At 42.6% G+C, this 13,733-nt stretch overlaps 1 protein-coding gene across 5 annotated transcripts in view; it reads right to left on the bottom strand.

The window, feature by feature from the left end:
* Positions 1–13,733, bottom strand: part of ptpn13 (protein tyrosine phosphatase non-receptor type 13) — a 142,926-nt gene that overhangs the window by 92,867 nt on the left and 36,326 nt on the right. For all 5 annotated transcript variants that reach the window (XM_055864576.1, XM_055864549.1, XM_055864559.1 and 2 more), the window contains exons 3-6: positions 12,093–12,259; positions 10,544–10,609; positions 10,201–10,386; positions 8,017–8,110 (exon numbers count right to left, since the gene is read on the bottom strand). In XM_055864576.1, the coding sequence (XP_055720551.1) occupies positions 8,017–8,110; positions 10,201–10,386; positions 10,544–10,609; positions 12,093–12,259 (513 nt within the window). The remainder of the gene's footprint in view (positions 1–8,016; positions 8,111–10,200; positions 10,387–10,543; positions 10,610–12,092; positions 12,260–13,733) is intronic.

Here is a 13,733-nt window from a genome sequence, read left to right as displayed (position 1 = left end):
CTGGCTCGCAGTCGGCGTTACAATTCATCCCAAAGGTGTTTGATGGGGTTGAGGTCAGGGCTCTGTGCATGCCAGTCAAGTTTTTCACAACGATCTTGAAAAAAAAAAATCTGTATGGACCTCGCTTTGTGCACGTGGGCATTGTCATACTGAAACAGGAAAGGGTGTTACCCAAACTGTTGCCACACATTTGGGAGCACAGAATTCTATAAAGTCATTGTACGCTGTAGCGTTAAGATTACCCTTCACTAAAACTAAGGGGCCTAGCTTGAACCATGAAAAAACAGACCTAGACCATTATTCCTCCACCAATCTTTACATTTGGCACTATGCATTGGGGCAGGTAGCGTTCTGATGGAATCCATCAAAGTCTGATTCGTCCATTGGACTGCCAGATGGTGAAGCAGGATTCATCACTCCAGAGAACACGTTTCCACTGCTCCAGATTTTACACCACTCCAGATGACGCTTAGCATTGCACATGGTGATCTTAGGCTCGTGTGCGGCTTCTCGGCCATGGAAACCCATTTCATGAAGCTCCCGACTAACAGTTACTGTGCTGACGTTGCTTCCAGAGGCAGTTTGGAATTCGGTAGTGAGTGCAACCGAGGAGAGGCGATTTTTGCGCGCTACGTGCTTCAGCGTAGCGCTTGTGTGGCCTACCACTTCAAGGCTGAGCTGTTGACGCTCCTAGACGTTTCACTTCACAATAACAGCACTTACAGTTAGTTGATCGGGGCAGCTCTAGCAAGACAGAAATTTGACGAACTGACTTGTTAGAAAGGTGGCATCCTATGACGGTGCCACGTTGAAAGTCACTGAGCTCTTCAGTATGGCCATTCTACTGCCAATGTTTGTCTATGGAGACTGCATGGCTGTGTGCTCAATTGTATGCATTTTGTTACATTACAGACTTATTCTACAATAGACTTAATAAATATTTTCCATCAGCAATCTACACACAATACCCCATAATAACAAAGCGAAAAATGTTTTTTTTATAAATGTCTGCAAATGGATGCATCCTGCTTCCATTGATCATCCTTGAGATGTTTCTACTTCATTGGAGTCCACCTGTGGTAAATTCAATTGATTGGACATGATTTGGAAAGACACACCTGTCTATAAGGTCCCGCAGTTGACAGTGCATGTCTGTGCAAAAACCCGAGCCATGAGGTCGAAAGAATTGTTCTTAGAGCTCAGACAGGATCGTTGTATAGGCACAGATCTGGGAAAGAGCACAAAAAATGTCTGCAGCATAGAAGGTCCCCAAGAACACAGCGGCCTCCATCATTCTTAAATGGAAGAAGTTTGGAACAACGAAGACTCATAGAGCTGACCGCCCGGCCGAACTGAGCAATCGGGGGAGAAGAGCCTTGGTAAAGGAGGTGACCAAGAACCCAATGGTCAATCTGACAGAGCTTCAGAGTTCCTCTGTGGAGATGGGAGAACCTTCCAGAAGGACAACTATCTCTGCAGCACTCCACCAATCTGGCCTTTATGGTAAAGTGGCCAGACGGAAGCCACTCCTCAGAAAAAGGCACGACAACCCGCTTGGAGTTTGCCAAAAGGCACCTAAAGGACTCTCAGACTATGAGAAACAAGATTCTCAGGTCTGATAAAACCAAAATTGAACTCTTTGGCCTGAATGCCAAGCATCACGTACGGAGGAAATCAGGCACCATCCCTACAGTGAAGCATGGTGGTGGCAGCATCATGCTGTGGGGATGTTATTCAGCGGCAGGGACTGGGTGACTAGTCAGGATCGAGGCAAAGATGAACAGAGCAAAGTACAGAGAGATCCTTGAAGAAAACCTGCTCCAAAGCGCTCAGGACCTCAGATGGGGGTTAAGGTTCACCTTCCAACAGGACAATAACCCTAAGCACACAGCCAAGACAACACAGGAGTGCCTTCGGGACAAGTCTCTGAATGTCCTTGAGTGGCCCCGCCAGGGCCCGGACTTAAAACCGATCGAACATCTCTGGAGAGACCTGAAAATAGCTGTGCAGCAACGCTCCTCATCCAACCTGACAGAGCTTGAGAGGATATGCAGAGAATGTGAGAAACTCCCCAAATACAGGTGTGCCAAGCATGTAGGGTCATACCCAAGAAGACTAATTGCTGCCAAAGGTCCTTCAACAAAGTACTGAGTAAAGGGTCTGAATACATATATAAAATTAGTTTTTTTAATTTGTAATACATTAGCAAAAACTTCTAAAAACATGTTTTTGCTTTGTCATTATGGGTTATTTAATCCATTTTAGAATAAGGCTGCAACATAAAATGTGGAAAAAGTCAATGGGTCTGAATACTTTCCGAAGGCACTGTATAACTAGCTTGGTGTCCGATCTGTGTTGTCTTGCCAATGCTGTCACAACCATAAGGAGTTGAGAAAACTACACAAATAGATCTGGGACCTCTTCCGACTGAAGAACGAGAGAGACGGAGTAGCTAATGTTGGCGAGAGGGGGAGGGGACTCGGGCCTATAAAACATGTAGTGCCTTGCTTTAATCTACAAAGCATATGGCTCCATCTCTACAGTAAAACAGAACATCAAAGACAGAATGAATTTTTTCCAGGAACACTCGCTATGGGGCAGACAGAAACTTTTCCAGGAACACTGTTGCTATGGAGGCAGACAGACCAGGACAAGATTGATTAAAAAAAATAACGAAATATAAAACTTTGTTTGGAGGCTCCATTGGCCTTTCATTCTTAGTTGCAACATTCAGAGAATTGTTTCCAGGAGGTTTATCTAGAACTATTAGTGGTGGTTGGCATGGGTAAGCTGCCACAGCACAGTCAGCGCTGTGGTACCAAAGCAGAAGGAGAACAATCACGTCGCCCAGCATGAAAAACAAAGCAATGACAGCATTTTCTCCACAGTCACTTCAACTCTAACCACTGACATGTCTGATCTGCAGAAAGAAAGACACAAATGATGTTCACCCATGACTGCGTGACCGCACATGCCTCCAACTCAATCACGTTCGCAGACGACACTACAGTAGTAGGCCTGATTACCAACAATGACGAGACAGCCTACAGGGAGGTGTTGAGGGCCCTGGGAGTGTGGTGCCAGGAAAATAACCGCACACTTAACGTTAACAAAACTGATCGTGGACTTCAGGAAACAGCAGCGAGATTAACCCCCGCCATCAACGGGACCGCAGTGGAGAAGGTGGAAAGTTTCAAGTTCCTTGGCGTAAACATCAATGAAACTGAAAATGGTACACCCACACAGTGTGGTGAATGAAATTTGGCTTGGCACCTAAAAGCCTCAAACTTTTACACATGCACAATTGAGAGCAACCTGTCGGGCTGTATCTCTGCCTGGTACGGCAACTGCACCGCCCGCCCGCAGGGCTCTCAAGAGGTTGTTGCGGTCTGCCAAATGCATCACCGGGGGTAAACTACCTAGGGGACACCTACAGCACCCAATGTCACAGGAAGGCCAAAAAGATCATCAAGGACAACAACCACCCGAGCCACTGCCTGTTCACCCCGCTATCATCCAGAAGGCGAGGTCAGTACAGTTGCATCAAAGCTGGGACCGAGAGACTGAAAAACAGCTCAAGGCCATCAGACTTTTAAATAGCCATCACTAGCACAGAGGCTGGTGGAATGTACATAGGCCGTGAAATCACTAGTCACTTTAATAATGTTTACATATTTTGCATTACTCATCTCATATGTATACACTGTATTCTATCCTACTGTATCTTAGTCTATGCCACTCAAATACTTCTAGGTTTTGCTTTAGCCTGCCTGGAGTGCCAGGTGGGAGGAGGTTGGTCTTTTGAGACTTTTATATTGGTTCCATTGTGCCAGGCATGCTCAATCAAGTCCAGCTAAAGTATTTAAATTAGTATTGAACCCAGATCAGCTTAGGAACTATAATCAATACCATGCAATGGTTACATAACCCACCTCTCCCCTCCCATTTTTTTTCATCGAAAGAAGTAGGCATCTTTAAAGTATTAATAAAAAGTCTGATGCACTGAGGAGTGACGGAGTTTAATCTACAAGGGTAACACAGAAAGCCCCTGGATCTTCATACCTTCAGAAACACTTGGATTATACTTACAATCCACACATGTACACTTGCTACTTTCTATTGTATCCACACCAATTCTATTAGCTAACTTCTAGCACATTTCAAGGCCGTTCATTTTTCTCTCACCACTGACTTGTCTTCTGAGCACCTCCCTCTTGGCCATGGTTCAGGAAGTGTGGGAGTCAGTCAACATTAGGACAGTGGTAATGCACCGCCTCCCATTAAAAAGAAGGATCTATGAACTAAACCTAGTGTTCAGTTCACTGTCCAAACTTGTCTATACCAGCCTACCAGGGTCTCTATAGTCAGTGTTATGTTCAGCCCGCCTACTGTAACACCCCCAGGGATTTATTTTCTTCCATCAGCTAGAGGAGACCAAGCCTGTTAGAACCAGACCAAGGCCCGTCTCTCTGTTGAAATTGTGAATCACTTCCTCCCAGTAACAGCAGCAGCACTGACATGACTCAGAAAGTAATTAGATCAGAAATTCATCAAATCAGGTGTATACTCAGTCAGGTGAATTGACTGTAGGCCAACCGTAAGTATGTACGTATGTACAGTGCATTCAGAAAGCATTCACACCCCTTGACGTTTTCCACACTGTTGGTACACCCTGAATTCAACATTAAATCTATTTTCTCACCCTTCTACTGCACACAAGACAATAATGACAAAGTGAAAACATGCTCTTAGTAATTTTGGCAAATGTATTTGAAAATGAACTACATAAATCGAATTTACGTAAGAATTCACACCTGTGTCAATGCTTTCTGTTTAAGTTTAAGAGCTTTGGATTGTACAATATTAATTCAACCTCTGTCAAGTTGGTTGTTGATCATTGCTAGACAGCCATTTAAGTCATGCCATCGATTTTCAAAACGAATTAAGTCAAAACTAACTATGCCACTCAGGAACATTCAAAGTCGTCTTGGTAAGCAACTCCAGTGTAATTTTGACCATTAATTTTAGATTATGGTCCTGCTGAAAGGTGAATTTGTCTCCCAGTGTCTGTTGAAAAGCAGACTGAACCAGGTTTAACCTCTGATTTTGCCTGTGCTTAGCTCCACCCCCCCCCCCCAAAAAAAACTTCCTTGTCCTTGCCAATGACAAGCATACCCATAACATGATGCAGCCACCACCATGCTTGAAAATCTGGAGAGTGCAACTCAGTGATGTGTTGGATTTGCCCCAAACATAATGCTTTGGCTTACTGGTGCTCTTCCATGCCGTCCCTATGAGGGGTGCGTCACTTGAATGGGTTGAGTCACTGACGTGGTCTTCTGACGTGGTCTGGATTGGGTTGTGCCGTGGCGGAGATCTTTGTGGGCTATACTCAGCCTTGTTTCAATATGGTAAGTTGGTGGTTGAAGATATCCCTCTAGTGGTGTGGGGGCTGTGCTTTGGCAAAGTGGGTGGGGTTATATCCTGAGTGTTTGGCCCTGTCTGGGGGTACCTTCGGATGGGGCCACAGTGTCTCCTGACCCCTCCTGTCTTAGCCTCCAGTATTTATGCTGCAGTAGTTTATGTGTCGGGGGGGCTAGGGTCAGTCTTATATCTGGAGTATTTCTCCTGTCTTATCCGGTGTTCTGTGTGAATTTAAGTATGCTCTCTCCAATTCTCTCTTTCTTTCTCTCTCTCTCTCGGAGGACCTGAGCCCTAGGACCATGCCTCAGGACTACCTGGCATGATGACTCCTTGTTGTCCCCAGTCCACCTGGCCGTGCTGCTGCTCCAGTTTCAACTGTTCTGCCTGCGGCTATGGAACCCTGACTTGTTCACTGTGATTACTATTATTTGACCATGCTGGTCATCTATGAACATTTGAACATCTTGTCCTTGTTCTGTTATAATCTCCACCCGGCACAGCCAGAAGAGGACTGGCCACCGCTCATAGCCTGGTTCCTCTCTAGGTTTTTTCCTAGGTTCTGGCCTTTCTAGAGTTTTTCCTAGCCACCGTGCTTCTACATCTGCATTGCTTGCTGTTTGGGGTTTTAGGCTGGGTTTCTGTACAGCACTTTGAGACATCAGCTGATGTAAGAAGGGCTTTATAAATACATTTGATTTGAATTAGGACAAATTTAATTTCTTTGCCACATTTTTTGCCATTTTACTTTACTGCGTTATTACCAACAGGATGCATGTTTTGCAATATTTTTATTCTGTACAGGCTTCCTTCTTTTCACTCTGTCATTTAGGTTAGTATTGTGGAGGAACTACAATGTTGACCCATCCCCAGATTTATCACCACCATTAAACTCTGGAACTGTTTTAAAGTCACCATTGGCCTCATGGTGAAAATCCCTGAGCGGTTTCCTTCCTCTCTGACAACTGAGTTAGAAAGGACACCTGTATCTTTGTAGTGACTGGGTGTATTGATACACCATCCAAAGCCTAATCAATAACTTCATAATTCTCAAAGGCATATTCAATGTTTTTTTTTTTTTACCCATCTACCAATAGGTGCCCTTCTTTGTGAAGCATTAGAAAACCTCCCTGGTGTTTGTGGTTGAATCTGTGTTTGAAATTCACTGCTCGACAGATGGACATTACAGATAATCATATGTGTGAGGTACAGAGATGAGGTAGTCATTCAAAAATAAAGGTTAAACACTATTATTGCACACAGAGTGAGTCTAATCAATGTGCCTTTTTAAGCACATTTACGCCTGAACTTATCTAGGCTTACCAAAAAACAAAGGGGTTGAATAAATTAAACTCAAAACATTTCAGCTTTTAATTTTTAATTAAATTTGTAAACATTTCTAAAAACATAATTACACTTTGACATTATGGGGTATTGTGTGTAGGCCAGTGACACAATCTCAATTTAATCCATTTTAAATTCAGGATGTTACAACAAAATGGAAAGTGGAGAACGTCAAGGTGAGTACTTTCTAAATGCACGGTGCCCACCTTCCTGTAGTGGCATCCTAAATGACTGACACCCTTGATGAAGATGAGAAATAATAGCTGCATAAAATTCAAAATATATGTAGATATTTTTTTTTAAACGAGGGAAATTATTAGCCAAAAGTTTAGTATTTGGTCCCATATTCCTAGCACACAATGATTACATCAAGCTTGTGACTCAAACTTATTGGATGTATTTGCAGTTTGTTTTGGTTGTCTCAAATGTTTTGCCCAAAAGAAATGAATGGTAAAACACATTGTATCATTTTGGATTCACTGTTATTGTAAATAATAAAATATGGTTCTAAACACTTCTACATTAATGTGGATGCTACCATGATTACGGATAATCCTGAAAGAACCGTGAATAATGATGAGTGAAAGTTAGAGGGCCAAAGACATGCTAAACTCTCACCATTACCAATAACAGGAGAGGTTAGCATGTTTTTGGGGGTATGATCTTTGACCATCTGTAGCTTTCTCACTCATCATTATTCACGATTCAGTCTGGATTATCCGTAATAATGGTAGCATCCACATTAAATGTAGAAAAGGGTTTACAAACATTCTATTCTTATTTAAAATAAAAGTGACTCCAAAATGACAATACAATATTTAATGCCTACTGGGCACAACGGTAAACGATTCCCACAAGTTTGTAGAGTCCGAAGCTTGATTTAGGCATTGTGTGCTGGAAATATATGGACAAAATACTACACTTGGACTACTTCATTTATAAAAATCTTTAGGGGTGTCAATTTGAACCCCTACCTTGTTGAGAAAAAGTATTAAACAAAATCTGAGCAATTGTATTAGTATAAAATGCAACAAAAAAATGTGGCATACAATGTCGCTCAGTATTTTAATTCTTTATTTTCGTCATTATTGCTCATATTTATCAAGGGTGTCAATCATTTTGGATCCCACAGTGTGTGTGTGTGTGTGTGTGTGTGTGTGTGTACACAGAGGTAGAGGGTAAGGTTCTCTATTGTCACTACAAGCCTCTATGCAGGAGGTTGGGAAGTTGAGATTGTGAAGATCATGTTACCTGAGGGAAGGCCTTTGCCCCGAAGCCTCTCCCGAATCTCCTTGCTCCTCTCTGGAATAGACTCCCTATCACTCTGGGACAGCAGGCCATCCAACTGATGGAGAAAGACAGAAAAAGTGGGAGCGAGAGAGAGAGAGAGAGAACAAATGGGCAAGAGCACGCAAGAAAAGGAGAAAGAGCGAGCAAAATGAGAGAGTGAGCAGGAAGGAGAGAGTGAGAATAAAGGAAAGCAAGAAACAAAAAAAAGACAATGGTTGAGGTTATCACAAGGAGCTGAAGGGGACATTAGTCTGTCTGAGGTGTCATAAAATCCCTTGGGGTTGACGTGGACCACATTCCTCACAACAGAAACACGGTGTATTGGTTACGTTGTGCTGTAACCAATCAGATAACGGCCTTTAAGCCTGTTGTCCATCCTCTGCTTGCACTTCGATGAGAAGCTAGGGAGTGTGACGCAGGGTTAAAGACTGTATTGGATTCAGTCATACATTTTAGTCATTTAGCAGACACTCCTTCTCCAGAGCAACTTACGTTAGTGCATTCATCTGAAGATACTGGAGCTAGGGAGACAACATATCACAATCGTAGCATTTTCCCCTCAAAGTAGCTTTCAGCAAAGTCAGTGGTAGTAGTAAAAGACAAGCGCAGTGGTATTTAATTAAGATACTCTGAGGTGGGGTTTCTGACATTTTGGGAAGACTGGCTCGGACTCCGCTGTACTGACGTTATGGGGAAGCTTGTTCTGTCATTGGGAAGCCAGAACAGAGAAGAGCTTTGACCAGGCTAGAGTCCCTTCAAACTGTTATGTTTCAAGCTTTGCCATTTGGCAATGAGCTTCACTAAACAGTTAAGAGTTCTCTATTATAGATCAAAATATGACTATAGAGCATTAATGTGTTTTAGGCTTGGGCAATAAACCAAATACCTGGGTATTTTTGGAAAAATACCATCAAAATGATTTATTTGAAGTTTTTCCCAATGAATTTAAATATTTGTAGCTACTTTAAGTTAAATACCTGCAGTCAACTTGTGTAATACCTTAGGAGAAAAAGCAGATTGTGTTCCTCATTTCACCGGTCACATTATGAAGCTTACCATAGTTCCCCCAGAAAAGTTGAGCCAGTCACGTGTTAGTAAATAGCACAACGGTAGAAAGAGGGAGCTGGTGAGTCCATAGAGTTCTATATCTATTGGAGAGTCTCTGTGGTGCAGCACACGAGGTGAGGAAGTTACACATATGCAATTCACTACTAAATGTTTGCTATCTTGTTCCTCCGTACTTCTGCCCTCCGCGTACACATGCTGCTCTTCCTTCAGAAAAGCCTTTCTAAGAATTTTTTGAAGATAAATACACAACGCAGAGACCGAGTACGAGAGGTCAAGAGGAGGAGAAGTAAAATCGAATTAACGATGAATGGAAATAGTGTTTTTTCCTGTAATAGGGAATTATTGATCAATGGGTCAGAGACATGGGAGGAATGTGTCTATACATTGAGCCTGAAACAGGATACTTATTATTTGGCCATTGGCCCAGTTGTACTGCAAGGACTTCTAATTGGTCAACCACAGGCTAGGGCTGGGTTATAAAACTATATCCTGTCCCTCTGTTCTGTGGAGAGAATCACAGGAGAGCATCACTGAGGACAGGGGAGAATGACCATCTACCTCCCCGTATGATTTGTCTTCTTCGAATAAAACTATTTCTCCCCCTGATTTGCTTTGGGGTCTGTGTTATTTAAACAACAACATCACCTGCTAACACATGCATCACAACTTTCTTAATTTGGACAATTTCTCTCGTTCACTTTCGCCTGTAAATGTCCACACTCACCAAAACTGACACTCGGTAGCTACTAGCTATGCTTCTATAACTTTGAGCCGAATTTGCCTGTCCTTGCAATTAGTTTATGTTCGTGAGCATTTCGCTAACAACGTCCATCTGATTTAGCTATTACTTTTGCTAATTTTGTTAGCATTCTGGTAAGATTGCCAACAGGAAGGAATTATTTTTGTATTTTTTTACGCACCCCTTGAGTGCTATCCAGGTAATACCGTAAGAATGGTATGAAACGCTGTATACCGCCCAAGCATACTGTATTTTGTTAAGAGTAAGGGGTATTAAGCCCACAGGTCCATTATAAATGTTACAACACTAGCCAACAGTGATGTGTTGTAGTTGTTTACCTGGGAGAGGCTGCCCAGCACCAGCCGGACCAGCTTTCTGATGTGTGTGAAGGAGGGTTCGCAGCTAGAATTTCTGATGTGTGTGCTGCAGGCGTCCATTACGGTGAGAACAGACATACGGCTCAGGGTGGTGTCGTCACACATGTTGAGGAGAATACTGTTCAGGTGCTCACCCAGCTTCATCGGCTGAGACAGACATCACAGGAGGGGTTAATGAACACTTACACGGGGACGAGAAGTAGACATAAAAACATAATTTCTGCAAATTAGAAAAAACATGATTGCTGATCCGTTTCCAACTTGTGAATATATCATCTATGGATTATGAATGTTGTAGCTGTACCTGACTCTGTGGAACCTCATAGTCAGCTCCCCAAAACAAGGTCATTCCAAGGGAATACATGTGCATCTGTGAAAAAATAATAAATAAAAACAAACAGGATAAGTGGTTCCAATCATTTAGACACACACACATAAAAAGTAGCAGCTGTAGTTGGGGGGGGGGGGGACAAGGGAGGACGAGCTCTGGTCTGACTAGTACAACAATATCCTGACCCTTTGTTCTGTTCTGGAACTAAGCGACTAGATCCAAGCCTGTTCCATTCCATAGAATTCTGCAGGAAAGCTCCTTAAGAGCAGAGGAATAGCTTCCCCTCAGAGTTGGGCTTGGTGAAGGAAAGAATAACTAGAGGATTGCCAAAGAATGCAACATCATAGCCTTGAATGTCTTAGGAACACAGTCAGAGTTCACCACAAGCTTAAAAGAGTAAAACTACACTTTGAGTTATGAATGTGATTCACAAACCCCTCATAATCGCCATGTCCTCTCTGTAATTATACAGAGCATGGCATTTATAGTGCAAATAAAAGAGAAAAGCATAACCGGGAGGTCCGTGGGGCGACGCACAATTGGGCTAGCGTCGTCCGGGTTAGGGAGGGTTTGGCCGGTAGGGATATCCTTGTCTCATCGCACTCCAGCGACTCCTGTGGCGGGCCGGGCGCGCCAACCAAGGGAGCCAGGTGCACGGTGTTTCCTCCGACACATTGGTGCGGCTAGCTTCCGGGTTGGAGGCGCGCTGTGTTAAAGAAGCAGTGCGGCTTGGTTGGGTTGTGCCTCGGAGGACGCATGACTTTCGACCTTCGTCTCTCCCGAGCCCGTACGGGAATTGTAGCGATGAGACAAGATAGTAATTACTAGCGATTGGATACCACAAAAATTAGGGAGAAAAGGGGGTGAAATTTATTTAAAATAAAAAATGAGAAAAGCATAGGATGTTGTAATATCATTCATATGTATTTCTATTATAAATGAGAATCGAAACCTTATTGTAGCCTAACCTATACAGTTACAGTGGATAGTCACTATTGACTGTGTACAGCGCTGTGTGTTGAGGTATGTGATTCTTGGCCAGAGATAGGAGGTATGTTGGGGTCAATTCAGGAAGTAAACTGAAATGGAATTGACCCCAACCCTAGCACACTCTGTTATGCTTTTGATTGACAGTTTTTTTTTATGTACACAAAGCAACAACCCCACAAACAGATGTGTTGCTACTGAAACAATACAGTATCTTCTCTATGAGACGAGAGAGAGCGAAGAGAAACGACAGAGGCAGAGAGACAGGAAAGTTTTACATGACGTCTACTTTGATGCTCATTAGCATTTACAAATCCGAGAGTCAAATATAAAAATCTATTAAAAAAAAAAAAAGTCACCTTTGTCAGAGAGATTTACACGGTTATCAAAAGGATAAGCCTACACAAAACAGTTCTTATTTTAAATGTTTCTAAAAATCATGGGAAAAATCAAAAAATGGTGGAAAACAATTGGAACCATTTCCCTGTTTGACCACTGCACCTTCTAACATAATAATATACAGTATGATAAATACCTTCTCTATATCTGACAGAGATGAGAGAGTGACTCCCTCCAGGACCTCTGGAGCAGTGAAGGCCCTCAGGTCCTGCTGCGTCACGTTCTCGTCTGTGAAGGAGATGCTGCCTGAGGGCATCAACAACAGGGACCAGGGAGAGATGATGAAGCCCAGGGCAGAGGGGTCTGGAGGGAGACAGCATGGGATTAGAGGGAACCAGAGCGTCTTGATTCAATACAACAGTCACACAGCACATCATCATGAATCTCAATTGTTAGGACTTCAGTTGCTTTAGCCGAGAGACTTTAATCAAAGCCTGCAGGTATGATGATTTAGTACGGTTATGGATGAAGACAGTCATGAAAATAAAATAACCGTCAATAAATATATTTAAAAACACAGTCAGTGTTTCCACTGCACTCATTCAACTGTGGCACTGAGCCAAGGCAAAATCATTGCCACCATGCCAATTATTTTGAAACATTTGTCAAGGCGCAGTTTGAAGATGCTAGAACAGTCCACATTTCCTTTTCCTCTGACAACAAAATGAGTAAATGTATAGAGAAAAGTCAGATAACCTCATGGTACAATAGTTGAACCTATTTACCTAGTCTGCTCGTTGTGTCCTCAGAGAGAAACATTACTCTCGAGGAGCATTCAAGTAACGAGTGCCATAGGGCGGAAAACCTGCATTCTGACAAGCAGTCAATGCACAGCAATTCTTGCAACCACAGGAAAACAGCCGTTTTAAAATTCCCTTTGTTAAAGATATGTTCCCAGCATTCCATTCCTACTTAATTTATTTGTCAATTCCTAAATATGCACCAACTGCACCATTTCAGAGTTTTTAGTAGCGTCATCGTTAAAGCACATTACCACTCAGCAATTCACCATGAGTGCATAGGGGAGAGAGGGGCTAAATGTAACACGAGTCAATTGTAGGGTAACACACCACCAAAACACAATTATTTTTGAGGGACTGACTTAAATTGCGATGAGACCAATTACATTTTTAGAGTAGTGGCAACCAGGGAAAGTGTTGGGAGGAAAAATAGTGACATGAAGTGAGAAGTACAGGCAGGTGGCATGTTACCCCAAGTTACCCTAACAGGTAGGCCCACATTATTCTCACGGTTTATGCATGTTTTTAGGGCATAAAATTCATCAATAGGATGCAAAGTAGTTAAAATGATCACATTTGGGATCTAGCTAATAATTAGCCCAGTAGGGTAAATGCAGATAGGCAACCCCATGCCTCAGCCTATTTATTTATAGCCAATATGTTGAAGTGTATATATTTTTAAAACAATTTTACCAATATATTATTCGGCAGATTTCTGGGAGGTGGAAATTATAGACATTTTATTTTAATTCATTTTGGAGAAGAAAGTTCTTCTACATAAAAATTATCTGGGGGAGGACCCGGGAGGGGGGGTTGGGGTGTTTAAGGAGAAGTCCTGCCCTTCCTTGTTTTGGGGGTCCGGTGTCTTCCCCCGGATCATTTTTTATATTGAAGGACTGAGCAGCTCAGTTCTAGGGACTTTTTAAAAGTACATTCTACTCCAAAATGAACAACTTTTTTTCAGAGGAAACACAGCAAAAATGATCAACAATGAAGTCGCCTGTTTTACAATGGGGGTCAGTAGGAAATAATGGTTG

The sequence above is a fragment of the Salvelinus fontinalis genome, chromosome 2 (assembly GCF_029448725.1).
Source record: "Salvelinus fontinalis isolate EN_2023a chromosome 2, ASM2944872v1, whole genome shotgun sequence".
NCBI lineage: Eukaryota > Metazoa > Chordata > Actinopteri > Salmoniformes > Salmonidae > Salvelinus > Salvelinus fontinalis.
Note: the sequence above shows the minus strand (reverse complement) of the source record. Positions and strands in the feature narration are given on the sequence as shown.